An 18,608-nucleotide genomic window follows, 5' to 3' on the forward strand; every position below is an offset into this window, starting at 1 on the left:
TACTTCTGGTGCCTGAACTCTCTCAATGGCTCCCTTGGCCAAGAAAGTCATGGCTTCCTCCTGAAGCAAAGTGTGGTGGTCCTCTGTTAGCCTGTTGTAAGTTGGAGGCATTGAGGTAGGGATAGTCTAGAAGGGGAGGGAACAGCCCCTTCAGACTATCTGGAGGACCCACCTGTCTGAGGTGATGTTCTGCCAGTGGTGGAGGTGATGAATGATCCTGCCACCAGCTGGCCAGTCATGATCTTGAAGGATTGGACTAGGAAGGTTTGGAGGATGAGGTTGTGGCGGGTGGTGGACTGACTCAGCCTCTGGACCACCAAGCTCTTGGGGGTAGGGTGGTTGGTGAGGAAATTTGGGTCGCCTGGTGCAGGGTGATGGCGGCAGGCAATTGTCCTATTCACAGGAGCCCCTGTGCTAGGCTTGAACCAGGTTCCTAGAAGGACATCAGTTAAGGATTCGTTGAAAGGAGGAGACACCAGGCTGCAGGACCTATATGAGGGTATTATTGTTGACTGTCACGGAAGGGAGCCAAAGCCTCAGGAACTCAGCTACCCTTCACACCACCATAGTGTATGCAGCGCCATCCTCCTAAGTCACGGTGGGGGAGAAAGCAGGCCAGAATCTAGAGAGGTATCCAGTCCGCTGACCTCACACACTTCATTATACCAGTCATTTCTTGAAAAGGCTGGTCTTGTAAATGGGCCAGTGACCCCTCTCAATCTTCCTCCATTCCTAGCCCTTCAGAATAGGGCTGAGGAACAGACCAAGAGTTCTGTTGGCTGCAGTAGGGGCTGATCCGGCTCTTGGGGAGAAGAATGGGACTGGCGCCGCCAATAGGTGCCGGCGTTTTCAGGAGTCTCGGCATCGGGCCCGGGATGGTCCAAGTGGTACTACCAGTGTTTGTACGGATCCATGGGGGGGGGGGGGTCATTGGCACTGGAGCCGTTGGCGTGGAGCATGATGGAGCTCCATCTGAGCCTCCAGCCACCGGTAGGCTCAGGCTGCCTAACTATGAGGCACATAGCTTCGTAATATTCTTTGAACTGGGTGGGGGTTGCTCTAGCTCCCAGGAAGGCAGGGAAGCGCACAGCCAACCAAAGTACAGGTTCCAAGGAGCGAGGCCTATAGTGCGGAGACTCCTCCGTCACCTTGGACGACAGACACTTCAACTTCTTATGTTTCTTGTGCTACTTACTTGCTTGACTCGATGACTGAGTGGGAGGACGAAGATTTATGATTCCTAGAGCAGTACCCAGACCTTCCTCTCGAGCGGGACTGTGAATGAGACCTCTGAGGAGAACGATGCAGTGCCAAGCAACGGGCCACAAGCAGCTTTAGGGAGCGCTCACTCAAAGCTTTTAAAGCCTTGGCCCGGCATTTGGAGCACGACTTCGAGTTGCGGTCACGCTCCAGGCACCAGAGACAAACCAGGTGTGGGTCTGTCACCGGCATGGCGCATTGACAGGTGCTACACAGCCTGAAACCAGAAGTCTTCTTGGACATGAGTAAAAACCTACACACAAAACAGGAGGTCAACAAAATGTCGAAAAAAGCCTATCAAAAAGTGGCAGAGAGTAGCTCTCTTCACTGATCTGCCATGCCTGGCCTGGAGAGAAAAGAACTGACGTTAGCACGCCGAGGTGGTGCTTATATAGGGGACGTGGAAGTCACATCGGAGCAGAAGATGCTGACGACGCCACACAGACCCGACCAACGCCACCTACCAGCACGCAGGGTTATTGCTCGAAGAAAACTTTTGCGGATCCAGTCTGGCGCATGGGAAAAACAAAGATAAGGAATCTGTGGCTAGATGTCTCAATCAGATTGTGATATGCAGCAGAGGCGAGCCAATGGAAGGTGAGACTAAAATATCTGTGTAGAAAATCCAAATCATTGGCACTGAAGTGAAGATGAATTCATGAGATCTGGAATTAATACCTAAAAAGTTCTTTCTTGGCACTTTTGTACCGCAGTACTGAGTGCAGGAAAGGGCACCTGGCCATACCCTGCACCCCGGCAAGCATTTGACACATGGTCTGTAAAATGTTTATAGCACCACATTAACCCTTATATCATTCTATGTCGCACACTTTCTAGCACGGTATAAAACAACACTACCAGACACAATATAACACCGAGCCATTCTGCACAATACACCACAGCATGACATAACTATAATGCTTGAGTTGTACTTGGAAGAAGTGGGAACAGCTCCTGCTTCGCTGATGTTAAAGATTGCATCAGTTGCACGAGTGTCACTTGAGAAGTTTAATGCACATGGTTTCTAGGTGACCTGTCAGGAATCGGGTTGTGAGCCCCATTGGGATCTCGAACCCTATATTGAAATCTCCCTGAAATGTAGTGTATGGGTGTCGGAGGGCGATGCTGGCTGCTAAGTCTGTGAGAGGGTCAGCAGAGTACTTGAGTGGTCTGTAGAGCAGTAACAAGGAGATGGCAGTGGTGTTTGAGATGCTGCAGCAGAGTAGACTGGCACTCAGAGGTAAACTTTGGGATGCGTTTCATTCACATGTGTTGCTTATAGATCAGGGTGACTCCTCGCCCTTCCCATCTTAGCTACAGCTGCTTTATTAACTTCCTCTTCCGTCTTCCTCGTCAGTCACCCAGGTACTGTGACAAGGAAGACTAAAACTTCGGAGTAATGAAGATTACCGGTAAGTAACCGAGTCATTATGGTACAAGTATCTGGAATATAGTCCTGAACCGTTAGGGTGTGGAATTCTGTCCTGTAAGTTTTGATCTGGAAGAAAATGCTGATTGTCCCACGCTGTACAGTTTCATACATGTCCGTGTGGTGCTTTACGTGCGAGTATGGGGTGAGGGAAATTCACCTGACATGGTGCAAGTGCTTCGAACGGTGTAGTCTACAGAGGGTTTGTTGGACCTACTCTTTGGGGGAGGGACTAAAGTGAGTGCTGGCCTCCAGGCGCTATTCTTACGTTTTTTTTATTTGCTGCACTCAGAACGGTTTTGCTTTAGCAAAACTCGAAATGGTTATTTGACTACACAGATAAGATGAAAAACACTGTTTCCGCTACTTGCCAAAAAATAGCAATGACTGTAGCTAAAAAAAATACAAAAAAACAGGAATTACACTTCTAAATATCAAATTTTCTCAGCGGACTGAAGCATCCACTGCAGGGATCAGTGTTTGACCTCATCGTTAAAAGTTCATATCCTGCTGAGCCCAGTCGGCCTTTCATCCTTCTGAGGACGATAACAATAAACATCTGTTACTTCAGTGCAAAGATAGCCTGCTGGGTGAACGTGCATTTTACAAATACATGAAACGTAATATGTTACGTTAACATGGAACCATCATCTGGCCACTTCGTGTAAACGGCCAGGGTTTTAAAAATGCCCACCGTGTAATCAAAAGTTACATTCGCCCCGAGGAAATCTGCGAAAAAACGACCATGAAATAATACCGCGTGTGACTGGCGTGACATTTGGACGCGAGCTGTATTTTTAGCTTCCCTGCACATTGCTGGGAGACAAATGCCACGTGCTTATCAGACTGACCTCACTCTGGAGAAATCCCGGGCCAAATGAAAACACATAATCCGTGCACTGAGATTAGAAGGATTTCATGCACAAGCCGGTTCCAGGAGATTCTCTAAATAAATGCATTTTGGTTGGTTTCTCGCTGCCTGGTACATTCTCTCATTCAATTGCAGACATTGGAACATGCTTAACTCAGCATTTTTGTTTACGGTCTATCACATGGCCACGCCCTTTTTGAGTAGTGTGAACCCTATAACACAGCAGTATTAAGACTGGAGTGTAACATGCTTTTTCAAAACGATTCATGAGATTTCACGTCACATCGGTGCTTTACTCTTCCTTCTGGGCAGGGTCGGACAGAGAAGCATCAATCTTATGGCTTCCGACCTCAACCATGTACAGAAATACTAACGTTGTATGGCATGCGCTATTTAGTGCGCATGTGCAAGGCCTACCGGCAGTGATTCGTTGGGGTCATGGCATATTTTTAAGCTTAGAAAATTCATGAAGGTACTTTTTGTGTACTGACATTTTTGAAGCTGGTGTTTTATAAGAATTTTATTTTTGCTTTAGATTAATTTAACTTAAAGGAGGAAACTGGTATTTTCTTGGTCAGCTAGTCAGTTAAAACGTTTTTTAAAACAATACTTTAAAAGGATGAGTCTCGCCAAGGACTCTGAAGTCTGTATCAATAAGAATAGATTTGATGTAATATCTTCTTCATGTATGGTGCGGACTCCCCAAAAGTATTTATTGTGGAATATTGATCATGGAGGCCGGCGGTTCATGAAGTAAGTGCAAATGAGTATTTTACCTCTGAATTGTAGAACAGTGACATGGGGAAAGCAAGAGGTAAAGGATCTTCGCCATAAGAGCAATCCGGGTTTGAACCATGTACTTTTTGTTTGTACAGATTTGTACCAACAGCGGCGTTCTTATTTTGAGCCTTTTAAAAAAAAATATAATGTACCTTCGGTAGTGAAATCTCGTACTCTGATAACTGCGCCTATAGATAAAGTGTTTGTATAGGGAATTTATACAAATAACAATCCTAGGCAACTGTGGGGTCCTAAAGGATATTAGGTACAATGGCACAAAAAATGTATAAACAAAACACAGTGATCCTCATGCAATAAAAAATCATAAATAAAGAAATATAAATACAATCGTAAAAGGCAACCAATTGGGTTGCCTTTTACGATTGAATTTATATTTCTTTATATATGATTTTTTATGTATTTGTAAATGTGGAAACTTTTTATGATTAATTGTACCATTTCCATACATTTTTAAAAATGTTCTGGTTTTTTGTGATGTATTTTTTAAAATAAATGAACTATATTATCATTGAAGTTGTAGTTGTTGATATTTCCGGTACATTGCATTAGGATCACTGTGTTTTGTTTATACATTTTTTGTGCCATTGTACCTAATATCCTTTAGGACCCCACAGTTGCCTAGGATTGTTATTTGTATAAATATTGTGCCCTGACCTAGGAACTTGTCACTAGTCTCAGGGGGTCCCTTTCTTATATATTCACTGTATAGGGAATTTACACATTTGTAAAATATTTCTTAAATTTGTATTAGAATATATTAGAACTTCTATTGTAGGGTTTCATGCTTTGGTGACAGGGGGTTAGAATCATGGAATTGTACTGCACAGGGGCAACGGAGTACGGATGCATGAATCCCTTAGGGAAAAATCCTGCTGCTACAGTTAGAATTGTTTAAGGGAAATCCTGCAAGCCGACCCTGTACAGAATTGCACTTTAAGCACAACACTTTTTGTAATCAGTGATTTTTAAAGGTTTTATTGTAGAGATGGTTATTTGTTACTTATGATCTGCTGTGAATTAAAATCTTTTTAGTTCAAACATTTTATTTGCAATGTGTTTTTTTTCTTTAATGAACTTTTTTTGAAATAGTCTATGGACCTCATTTGTGATCCACATTTCGAAGAAAGAATTGAATTGAGGAAACAAAAATAAACTAAAAATACGATAACCAATGCAGGAAGGATGGGCAATCTAGAGGCGTCAATGACATTGTTTCTGGGAAAGAACTACAGGGGCCTGATGGTTCTAAAAGGTCCACAGAGTGAATTCCAGAGTAATGTGCTTCTACATGGTCCTAGGCTAAAAGTCCCAGGATCAAACCCCAGTATTTCCAGGAACAAGGGTAATTCAATATATAAAGATACACAATGTCCCATTCGGATTCATTCAAGAACATTCATCATTTAGGGAGCCTCATGGAGTTCAAAATATTTTCTTTTGTAACAAAATGAGATACACATTTCATACAGACAAGCAATACGGAGAACAAACATAAATTAATAAACAGTTCAAACAACAGGTTTGCCTAGCTTCCAAAATTGCAGACACGTATTAGTTTAGGATAGCAAAAGTCCAACATTACATGAGGGACAAAAGCTACACATTTTCAATAAGTTATAGACATATTTGGCACTCATTGAGGCTTTGATGAATCTGAATGGGACACTGTGTATCTTTATATCTGCATATAAGATCGGTCCATCTAAACAGTCGAACAAGGCTTCACGAGGAGTACATCTGATCAGGGAATCGCTCACTTCTGAGTGAACTATATCAGTCCTAATATAATGGTTCCTAAATGGGAATATGACAATCTAGAAAATGTTGCAGCTTATAAAGTATATATATATATATATATATACCCCTTTGTATGTTACGTTTAAAGGGCAGTTCTTAGCACATTGAAAACCTACAATACCGCTCTGAACAATATCTAACTAGGAGACCAGGGTGAAAGGGCATTAGAAATCCAGTCAAAGCAATGCAGTGCAATGCTGGAGACTTAAGGCAATTTTACCTTTTTTTACTGCAACATAAAAAAATAATTTGAGGTAAAAGGTAACAAGGTATCGCACGAGATGGAAGGGAACCATATAATCCTCATTCCCTAACATCCTTTGAAAGCCGAGTGAAGGGTTCAGTATTGTGTAGAAGACTGTGTAGATGGGCAGGACCCACAATGGGCATGAACAACCTTAGCCCATCGTATCCCAAGAGCTGGAATATGACACATGGCTCATGCCAGGATTTTGATCTTAACGCTCTCTCCCCACTTAAGGTATAAGGGGCAGGGTCCCGGTGATAACATGCCAAGAAAGCTTGCCAGATCTTGGGAAGCAAAGATACCCAAGTGGGTGATGGCCATAGTTTGAAGTTCGTTCTCCGAACCGAACAGTGAGGGTGCATATCAAAGGGATAGGAAAAGTGTGACAAAAACAGAAGATCTTAGCCTCAGTGTATTTACTGCCAGGTGCTTGCAATCCTGATTGAACAAATCAGCTTCCAGTGGTGGCGGAAGTAGGGTTGCCACATGCCCACAACTGACACCTACAGAGATCTCGTTCCTCTAGGGACATACATTAACAAAGGACTTGTACAACTCTTTCAGAGAGTACATTTGTCTCAGTGGATTTTATAAATTGTTTGGAAAGGTTATAGAAATGTTGATGCAGCATTATGTATCGTTTTGTTTGAATAAAATGTTCCAACGTTGGATAGTGGGGATAGTGGACAACAACAGAACCGAAATAAATAAAAATCCTGGCACAAGCCTACACACACATACATTCTCCTCTCCTTAGTAAAGTTTGGGTGGAGTGTACATTTTTCTGTAGGTGTTTCAACTGAAATGTACAAGGTGGAAATCCATGTTTGTGCTTTGTTCCAACAGTTATTTAATTCTGGGCATTTGGTATTTCATCTCTTAAGTAACCAAAGGCTCACAACCCTGTCCCAGCTACATGTACTCCGCATGGAACAGGAAAATAAAGTTTATCATAAAGCTGCTGTTGCTGACACTTTAGTAAATCAATAGTAATTCAGTGCAAAAGGTTTGTGAAGCTGCATAAAGTTCCATTACGAGGTACAATAGTAAAGGCACTAGCTACCACACTTGACCCTAAAAAGAGAACATGCTTAAAACGTGCTTTCCTGTAGTTTGGTGCAAAGGCCTAATTGGTAACATTCACAAACTTCTGTTAAGAAAATATTCAAAATGAGCAACACATTAGTAATTCAATTTTTGGGTAAAAAACAATTGAAATACTTTTTTATTGTGATTACCTATATTATTCATCCATGTTTTAAACTACGAGTTACAGCCTACCTGAAGCTCAAGATGCAGTATTTAAAAGCTGCACGACTAATATGCCCTGACGCAAAGACGTTTTAAGGCATGGACAAAGTGGGCTCTGGCCCAGGGCCCCAACCTTTCAGGGGCCCCCTGATAGAGCCAGCTCTGTTCTGCAGAGAGTTCTGCCTGGTGACCTTTAATCATTCTTAAATAGATTGTTTTAAATATCGTTTTTCTTTCATTTATTATTAATGTGTGTGATGTGTGAGAATCCATTACATACATTTTGCAGAGAAAGTGAGTTTGTGTTTCTTGCAACATCCATAAATAGTTTATTTTAGATTAAAACAGGATCTCAGATATAAGAAATCGTAGGGTGTCAGAGATTACTTGCAGTAATAAGAGTGAGCTGCTGGTGTGTTAAAATATTGAAAACGCACATTAGTAGTTATGAATATTAGATGTAAACACATGTAGAATGTTGACGAGTGTGCATGTGCACTTCCAATGACGCGGGCAAAAAAGGCATGAAAGAGCTGATATTGGATTATAAATTCAAAGCTGTTCCGAATAAGGGCCCCATAAATACTTTTGGCCCAGGGACCCTGAAATCCTTCAGATGTCCCTGCTCAGATGTCCTAATGCTGGAAGAGACACACTTGGCTGGCAACCATTGTTGCTTCCTAACCCGAGCTGGGCTTTCACTCGTTTTTCACACAGGCTTCACTCGTAGTTCCCGAGGAGTGGTGATCCTATTCTGTACCACCAACCCCTTTCAGAAATCAAGGGTCTGGCGAGTCAAGTGGAGAAGTGTGGCTCAGGGGTTAGAGGCGGCAGACCCGGAAGCTGAGATCGGCCCTGGACCAGGGTTCAATTCCCCGCCTCGGCGGGTCTTGGGCTCAAAAATTCCACGGACTTGATAATTCTCGCTCCGGTGCCTTCTCAACTCGCGGGTTCACACTCTGCGACTCTGGGCAATAGCTTGCTTAATCTCCACGACGGCCCCTCGCGGCGGGATGCCTGGCTTTCACCTTGTGGATACCCTGCCGGGGTTATCTCACAGGGGAATACCAGGACGGGTTCCCTAAGCAAGCGCCGGGAAACCCTTTGTGGGTAGCTGTGCGCTATATAAGCTCAAATACATTTACATACACATTTACAAGTGGGGGAGATATGAAGCAGTTTCAGGTCAATACAGGAGATACACTTTTCCTTCCTGAGCGTCCACGCCCCATCCCCGCTGTCCACAAAATTCCTTAGAGCCCTAGGAAAGGTCCGTCTACACAGCTTCCACAAGGACCTAGGGTCCTGGGAGGAGATCTTAATGGGGAAGGAGACTTAGTGTTGGACAGATCCACTCCTCAGCAATGAGCATGTCCCAGCCCCACCGACACGCCTTGCTACCTTCCTGGACAACATGAAACTGACAGACGTCTGGCAACTCCTCCACCCTGACACATGGGGCTGTACCTTCTGCTCGAGTGCATGTAGGGCTTTCTTTCGCCTTGACTACTTCTTCTCCCCTTTGCAGAGGCTGCAAGGGTCACACATTGGTGCATCCTGGCCCGGGAATTGTTCGATAACTCTCTAGTTGACCTCACCCTCCGGCACGCGCCACGGGGGTCCACTCCTAGATGGCGACTTGATGTTTGGCTGCTAAATAACTGGAAAGCTGAGGCATCCCTAGATCCGACCTTTCTCCACAAAATCACCCACACCCAATCTCTGTGGAGAAAGACCCTTCTAGACAAGGTATGAATGGCGTGGCTTGAGATGCAAAGTTGCGCCTATCATTGGGAAGATAAGACAATCGAAATTCTTCACTGTGTCTGCTACCCTGTCGCCACACGTAGGTCAATAGGCTGCCTGGTGGATGACGTAGGCACCACCATCCATGAGGAGTCATCAATTGCAGCTAAATTAGCTGCTTACTATGCCAGGCTTTACTTGCGGGCAGCCGAACCTACAGATCCTGAAATGACCTCCTTTATGGCAGACCTGCCCGGCTGTCGCCCCTGCGTTGAGGACAGGGATTCCCTGGAGGGAGCGATTACAGTGGAGGAGCAGGGGGAAGCCTTCTCCGAGCTTTAGTCCAGCAAGACCCCAGGCCCCAACGAGTGGAGTTCACAAAGACATACTGGACACATCTAGGTCAGACGATCAGAGAGGTCTTTAACCAAGAGCTAGAAATCACTCGGTTACCTCCTGATCTGCGCTTGGCTGACATAAAAGCAGAGGCGGCTCCTTCGCTAAGGCGGAGGAGTGTCTCCCCACATGAAAAATAAAATGATGATAATATAACGTTAGCATTTTATTTTTACAGTACTGGCACAGTTTTGATTAAGGGGATGGGCTGGTCTGTTAGCCAGCAGGGGGAGGTATGTGCACTTAAGTGCGCATGATGATTTGGCTGGCCGGCCGTCTCCGGCCCACCTAATCGTCATGCTCACTTTGCATGTTCTCCACCCAAGCTGCATTACAGCCTAGGTGGAGAACATGCCCAGGCTCCCACAGCCGGTCTGAGCGCCGAGCCACAGCGCTCAGCCAATCAAAACACTGCATTGCAGCATCGTGATTGGCTAGGGGAGGTTGGGTGATTCCTGTTCCTGACTCATCTCAGTAAGAATGGATGAGAACCTGCGGCGGCAGTGGCAGCAGCCAGGTAAGTGCATTTTTCTTTTTTTTAAACACCACCTCTCACCTTCTGGTCCCCCTTCTTCCCCGCCCACCTACCACCACGGCCCCATAGCAGCCACCACTGCATAACAGTCATCCCCAAACTTGGTCAACCCCCAATGCTCCTCCAACAACCCAATATCTCTCCTAAACGTAGAGGTGAAGATCTGGACATAAACCCTTGTCAACCGGTTACTATAGGTGGTGGACTCCTTGGTCCACCCTAATCAGTCTGGATTTAGGTCCGGCCAAGCTACAAGACACAACCACCGATGAGTCCAAAATGCCTTGGCATTGGCAGCAAGAATATCAGGGGAGAAAGTGCTGCTCCTGGTTGACTTCCATAAAGCATTTGACTTGGTGGAATGGACCTACCACTTTGCCCTTCTTAGTACAATGAACTTCAGGACCCCATTATATCAGCTTTGTTAAACTACTTAACACCAACCTCAGGGTTGTGTAGGGGAAGCGACTTCCCACACATTCCCAATATAATGGGTACGAGGCAGGGGTGTCCATTGCCCCCCGCTCTTTGCCTTGGCCACTGAGCCACTGGCAGAGTGGGTGCTGATAGATGCGTTTGTCTGGGAATTCGAATGGGTCCAGAAGTCCCAGACGAGATTGCCTTGTATGTGTATAACGTCTACGTGTTTTTTGACAACCCTCAGTGGTCGGGCCCAAGGCCCCTTCAAATATTGCAGATTTTCAATGATCACTCCGGCCTGCACATTAACAGCACCAGATTGTGGGTGTGTACAACCAGCTTCCGACACCTGGGAGTTTACATCACTGATGACAATCAGAGGGCCTGGGATGAAAACCTACAGCCTCATCTGGCCAGACTACATAGGGGCTTTGGTTTTATTCGCCACCCCCCCCGCTTTCAATCATGGGAAAATCACTGATCTATAAGATGGTCAGACTTCACTGTCTATTGTATCAGCAGCAAAACGTCCTGTATCATATATCCATAACCTTATTTGCCTACCTGAATGAGGCTCTGCGACTCTTCCTCTGGAAGGGAAGATCTTCCAGAATTGTATTTGCCAAATGCTACTAAACTACCTTCGATGGCGGTCTGGCCACACCCAACACCCTTTTATACTATAGAGCTGCACACCTAGTGGTTCTCAATGAGTGGTGGTATGGGGGCTCAGACTTTGCAGCGTATGCCTAGGAGAAATCAGCCAAGCAGACCACCCCAATTGCACATACCCTGTAAGGTGGCATACTTCCTCTGGCACTCCCTCCAGCAATGAGGGCGGTGCTCCAGGTTTGGCACGGCACCCTCCTGTAGAACAAACACCTAACGAGGGAGACCCCTGCTGAGGACTGTGCGCTGGCTCCCACAGGTGACTGGACTGGAGGGATTTAACAACTGGGATCTCAACCCTGGGAGACAAATATGGTAGGGACTACCATAAATCATTCACCAATTTACAGAAAGACTACATACTCAACAGCATGCAATTTTATCACTTCCTGCAGCTCTGACATACACTTTAATCTCATGTCTCAGGTCTGGAGGAGCTCCTGGAGTTTAGTTCCTTGAAGGCTCAAGTGCTCCTCACCCCACCCATTCAACATAGGCTGTCATTCATTTATAAGTAACTTATTATAAATACGCCCAACACTTTCAGGTTCTTAGGGCGACATGGACATAGACCCTTGAGCATACTGATGATGATGACTGGCAAGAAACCCTGGACTTCCCAAAAGTGGCAGCTATCACTGCCCAGCATCGTCACATACATTTCAAATACCTTCACAAAGATTACCTCACACGCTTCAGACTATGGCACATGGGCATGATAACCTCTCCGAACTACCTGCATTTCTCCATCCACCATGGGGACTTCCTTCATGGGTGTGGGGATGCCCGGTCCCTAATCCTTTGCTAGGCTGGGGTCTTGACCTGTCGAGCTTATGTCCAAGGGTGGCCCCATCCCAAACAACCCCAAATTGGTATTATTGCATTCCCAGCCGGGCTGGAAACTGAAGCCAGCCCTGGCAATCAGCTCGACCGAACCCCCAGCTGTGGGGCGGTGCGAGTGGGAAACACTGCTGCAAAACCGGATACCTGTAACAAAACCGGTGCCAAGTGGTCCAAAATCAGCCCCCACCCATCTGGCCCACAAGGGAAACGCCCGCTGCCCGCTATGGTCAGTCAGACCCTGATTGCATGTCTCAGAAAGAGTTGAAGGGCAACATGTATAAAAAAGGATTATAGTGGATCAGGTTAGTTGTGCAAAGCGAAATATAGCTAGCCACTGGGAGAAGGGAGATGCCTCATCCTTGGCAGAGTGGGAAAAAGGCCAGGACAGATGCATGGATCTGAAAAGGCTGATCTATGCAGCCAAAGGTTGCAGAAGCATGGAAAGATCTGGTGAGACTGGGCCTTCTAACGGGAATCATGCTTACACCACTCTCTCAAGAGCCCCTAGATGACGAGGTGCAAACTTACAGAGCTTGATGAGGGGGGCACTATGCATCCTAATTCTGGGGACCTAGGCATCTATCAACCCGTGGATGAGAGAGCTGGGGTGGTGAAATGCAGCAGTAATTCTTCTTTTTCTTTCTGATTAATGTGGCAATCAGGGACATCATTCTGTGGTATAGAGTCAACTTTTCTGAACATTATACTATCAACATCATTATTGATGAAATGCCAATAAAACATGGTATACAAAAAAAAGACGCAGTACTAAGCAAAGGGACCCTCAGATTTTTGGCTGGTCCAATGTGGGACACTCTTAAAATGTGCTTTTGACAACTAATCCCTTCCTAGGGCTACAGAGGCCAACTGTTGGCTTTGAAAAGGCATCCCACACAAGGAATCATGAACTAAGACTTTTCTGTTTGCTGCCCGAAGATGTCCTGTCTGACTAGCAAGAACCTTTTGAGAGATTTTATCTGCAACTCTTTCTCGGATCTCTGCAACTCACAGGTTCTCTGGCAGCAGGTGGAGTTAGCTTCTCCCTGGAGTTCAAGCCCTGCTAAATGAAGCCTACTTCCCACTGTCAAACTTTTATCCTGTTTCTGGTGAGTGAGGAAGGGCTTTCAGACAGAAGTCGTACTACGTGTGGGGCTTCTGAACAAAGGAAGCTACAGCTGCTTCAGAGAACGCCCCAAAAACAATTGTAATGTCACGTTTCATATTTTGATGAGCCGGAGTCCTCTGGAGCCATCCTGCACTTTGAAACCATGGAACAATGTATAAGGTAGAATTCCCGAAAGTGTGGAGGCTTTTGGGCCAGAAGTAACAAAACTACAGAACTATTCCTAAAAGTTAAGATTTAGAAAAACTAAATCTCTAGAGGACAGGACTGGAGCCAGTATTCTCCACATAAATAACCTTAGTGGATTCAATTTAGTTGAAGGACCTCAAAAGTATGCATTTTACCTTAGTGAGCAATTCTCTACTCCAGCTTCCAGCCTTTCCTAACTGAAGATTTTCAACCTCCAAAATGTTTCCAAGTCTGACACTCAAATGTTTCACTGGGATGACCCACAAAGATTTAACCTAGTTGTGGTGCATCAGGGGTCAGCCATGAACACTACCTAAATCCCAGTCAACATCACCGCATAGACTAACGTTTCTTAATGAATGGTTACTGTTTTTGCAATACCTCCTGGTCCGCCACCCGATTCTCTGAATTTTGTGTTATTTTCTATATTAAATATTTCCCCTATTAACTATCTGGTTTGGAAAGTTTACGTTCTTTATTTGTTGACAATATCATTGTTTTGATGATGGGCAATACACAGTTCTCGGAGTCAAATACTGATACTTGAGCCAAGCTACCTAGTGTGAGCCAGGTATTCCTCACAGAACCCACTGGACCTATCTGGAGTGAGGTTATTTGGGCTGTGTGGGACGTCCGTCATATCTTCAATCAAGACTTCTACCTCTCTGCCCCATAGCTAAACAGCTGGATTTCCTACAGTATGGAAGTCTGACCGTTGTATACTAAAGCATAAGTTTGCCTCTTTGCTCCCCTATCCTTGTAACTTGACAGTACAGCCCAGCCTCAATGGATGTAGACCAAGCAACAACAGCAGAATGTGAAAAGATAATGAATGTAAATGAAAGACTCCTGCTGTCTTCTTATAGAAGGATGGTGGCCTACCGGAGGTGGTGAAACCACATGTCACGTACAGGGCCGGCTTTAGCGCTGTTAGCGCCCGGTGCGACAATCATTTCTGGCGCCCCCATACACCATGACTGCCACCTCTGATTTTCTCACTACCACCGGGCAACAGTCCCCCTCATCTCTCCAATCATAAGTTATTACTAAACACAGCGCCCCCCTGAGGTCAGCGCCCCATCCACAGATTAGCACCCAGAGCGGTCGCACCAGTTGCACTGCCCTAAAGCTGGCCCTGGCTACGCACAGACTATACAAGATAGATAATTTCAAATTTTGATAACTCTTTATCTGGCTGAATGCCTTCTAGACCCCTGCTTAGTGCTGTTGGCCGGGTAACCTCCACTGCGGGCAAGGCATTTGCAGCACACAGACATTGCTCTTGTAAGAGGATATTCCAGAAACTTTAGTTCTTAAGAATGTACTTCCTCCATGTGCCTACTACACAGCTCATGGGGCAGCTGTTCCTATCTCAACAGCTCTATAATTAGACGGCAGCACTCTAGAAATGTTCAGCAGCCATGTTTGAAGGACCTGGCTGCCTCTTTTGGATTATTTTTAGATGATAGAAGAAGGTTTATCGGCCGCAGTGCTGCATTCCAGGCAGTCCTGCACTCTGATAACTTAACGCAAGAAAACACACAGAACTAAACTCACAGTCTACAAATTAAAAAAAAAACAGAGCTTTTTGTACCTGTAACCTTAACTGTGCTAAACTGTAATGCTTGTACAGCAATGGTTGTAAACATACATCTCTTGCAGCAGTGGCAAATATGTTATATTGTTTTCTGACATTTCCTTCAAACCCCGCCATTTGCAATTCAATTTTCAAGTTTCATGTGCCATTTGGGTACAGCTGCCTTCAATTCATGTCCATGTTTTCTACTTGAAAAATACTTTGGACATGTTTCTCTTTGTTTTTCATTATTTGTGCATATCAAAAGGTTCACCCATTTGTAATAAGTTCACAGAACAACGATACATTTAAATAAACGATGCATGATTATTGAAGTTTACTGTCCAAGTAAAAGAAATAATCACCGATAAATTCAAATAGTGAAATTTAGATTTTTAAGTCTGCATCTTACTGTATAGCTTTGAGACACCTGGATGCATATATCATGTGTAAATGAGAATTCCAGCTATTTTAAGCTTCACATACATATCATGCAATAACTAGCAGCAAGTGCCCTCTGCACCAAGGAAATCATTATGTGACACCACCAGATAATGTTCTGACTTAGCATGAATTATTCTTCAAATAACAACATTAGATATGTTTGTGAAATTTACTGATTTTGAACCCAAACAAAAGCTCGTAATTTTCTGGAACCTCAATTACTACTTTGTCAAGTGCAAGCAGTTCATTTTTCATTTAACAAAATCACAATTTGTGTGGAAATATGAGCTTGCAATTTTTTGTAATTAAATAAGTGATTCCACTAAAAATATATTCTATTTAACTCCAAAAATCTGCATGCCTTCAGTACAAAATAAATACATTGTGCCCTCAAACATCAGCTTAAATTCTACCTTTTAATATTTAATAGTACAGTAATTGTGTCCCCACATATCCGTTTATTATTTTAAACATTTTCTTTAGTACTGCACCACATAAACAGACACCACGTTTTCATTTACAATCCATATTTCACTACTATAATACAGAAATAGCTTTAGTGGCCCAGGTTCAGACTCACATGCCCAGTTGTGCTAATGTCATATTCTATGGATGGCCACAGTATTCCAGGGATGGTCACCACAGGCCATAGGGGACCACCACATACCACAAATGGCCTCAAAGTAGGGATGGGCACATGATATTCTAAAATATATTCCTGTACTTGCGTATTTGAAACAGGATTCAAGGTGAACCAGCTCTGAAGAGCTTTATTGGAAGTGCAAAGTTATGATGAGTAGTGAAATTGGAACTTTAATAATTGTTCAAATGAAAGGAAGCGCTTCGCTCCCATTGCGGTAGAACCTTAATGAAGTGAGACACCTGTGATAAGTTAAGTCCACTCTGTCTCCCACAGTTTGTGTTGATATCTTCAACGGTGCCCCAGCCATCTGTTCCCAATGTGTGCAACTATTTCGGCCTAACGAGAAACGAGAACAAAATACCCAAGCGTACGTGCAAAGGATCTTCCAATGGTCGTAGATGTGGAAAGTAATGGGGCACAGCCGCTCTTGTCCTACTTGACCACCTGTCACTGGCCTAATACATATATCAAAACTAGTTTCCTGTGGAACATTACACTGGTACCAATTATTTAGCCTTATATGGCTCTGCTGCTCTTGCCCATCTTATACCATTTGTACTATACTTAGTTGGGTAGCAATATGCTATGCTCGTACCCATATTACTGGGTATGTACTGTAATACAATGAATTATACTGTACTATGCTATGCATCTTTTCTGATGCAAGGTCTGTGCACCTTTGAACTGTTACTATGGTACATTAGATGCCAATAAAGTCTTTGGACCACTAAGCGGATATAGGGAGCTTAGGGCCGATATGTGTGCACGGTAAAGACCTGGTGTACTGCAGGTCAGTGTCCAAGACTGTTTAGTCACCGCATCTAGTCTCTCTCTTCATTTGCTTTTTCACAAAGGCAAGGACGATGCATTAGATCCAGGGGACAGTCTCCTTAAAAGTCATTTTTAAATTAGACAATATATATCTACTGCAAAACTGTGTTCTACAACTTCAGCAAATGAGAAATAATTTGTAAGATCCAAGTAGAAGAAAAAAAATCCCATTTCCTAGCTGTGTTTTTTTGTCCAATTTTCAGCTCTAGATCTACATATACAAAATTCAACACATCATAGCAATGAGTAGCAGTATCAAACGCATCTATACATTCTCCTACAAAAAGAAGCTACCAAAGTGGCACTCACAACTAAAGACGTAAGTACATTCAGGGACGTAAATCCTCCCAGGTTCACTACTTAACAGCTGCAAGGTCCATATGGTCGACTAGAAAGCCTTGGCCTTCTGCCTCACAACGAAACCTAAGCCTCCCACACACTTGTACTTCGGAATGCAAAACACAAGAGGCTGTTTCGGACCCACAGAAGACATGTTCACAAAATGTTCCTTTGGATAAAGAGGTCCTACAGTCTCTAAATGCATTTGAATCCTTCTGACAAAACTGCAGGGTTTCAAAGCAATGAATTACTTTTTTGGTGGTATGTACTATGTCTCAACCTTTCGATTACATATTTTCTTGACATATTATTTTTACTCTGTAGGAGAGTGAGAGGGAGAAGGAGACAATGTTTTCTCATATAGTTGATAAAACCTAAAGAAAGTATCTTTGTTTGACATCCAGTCAAAGAACAGTCTTGTAGTTGAATACGTTGTATAGTAGTATTTATCAACTTCAGTGGTCAGTTTAGGATTCACACAACACTGTATGGAGTCATGCGCCCGCTTTCTTTGAAAGTGGTAAAAATCCCATCTTTCAATAAAAATGAGCAACCACCTTTGTCCACCGAAAGTGCCAGACATGCCATAACGTGACACCATGCTAACATACTGCTATAAAAAAGCCACTCAAATAAATTACCATCATAGGGCTGTCTGGGGAACACTGGGCACCAGCCAGACTGCTGCCCTAGGTTCTAGTGACTGGTATTAGCCACTCACTTCCATTTTTCACATCTGCATACAAAAAAACGAATACAAAATTAGAAACCTACCTCTGTAGCAATGCTTTGACTTGAACTATTTGCAAGCAGGAATTTGACAACTTCCAGGTGGTTTTCTTGTGCTGCCATATACAAAGGAGTGAATCCATTCTGTAAAGAAGCATACAAGCAGAAACCCTTTAATAACGGCATGAACTATGACTACTTGCCCGTCATAAATATTTTACAGGTGAAAGTAATATTTTAGTAACACATGAAGTCATCCAGCTACAATTGTACGGGCAACACTCTACAACAGGTGTATTAGTTTGATGGGAGTGGTCGACATATTGAATGGATTTTGGCGGCTGTGAAAGAATGAGCAAGATATAATGTACTGAGATAGTATTCCATGATGGGGTAGCAGATTCATTTCAACGTGTGTTTGCCCACTGCGTTATCTGCTTTGTTGATACTTGTGCAACTCCAAACAAAA

At 43.9% G+C, this 18,608-nt stretch overlaps 1 protein-coding gene across 9 annotated transcripts in view; it reads right to left on the reverse strand.

Annotated features, from left to right (window-relative positions):
- Positions 1 to 18,608, reverse strand: part of ANK3 (ankyrin 3) — a 2,005,091-nt gene that overhangs the window by 596,656 nt on the left and 1,389,827 nt on the right. For all 9 annotated transcript variants that reach the window (XM_086921764.1, XM_086921763.1, XM_086921757.1 and 6 more), the window contains one exon: positions 18,185 to 18,283. In XM_086921764.1, the coding sequence (XP_086777890.1) occupies positions 18,185 to 18,283 (99 nt within the window). The remainder of the gene's footprint in view (positions 1 to 18,184; positions 18,284 to 18,608) is intronic.

Source organism: Lissotriton vulgaris, chromosome 5 (genome assembly GCF_964263255.1).
Source record: "Lissotriton vulgaris chromosome 5, aLisVul1.2, whole genome shotgun sequence".
Classification (NCBI taxonomy): Eukaryota; Metazoa; Chordata; class Amphibia; order Caudata; family Salamandridae; genus Lissotriton; species Lissotriton vulgaris.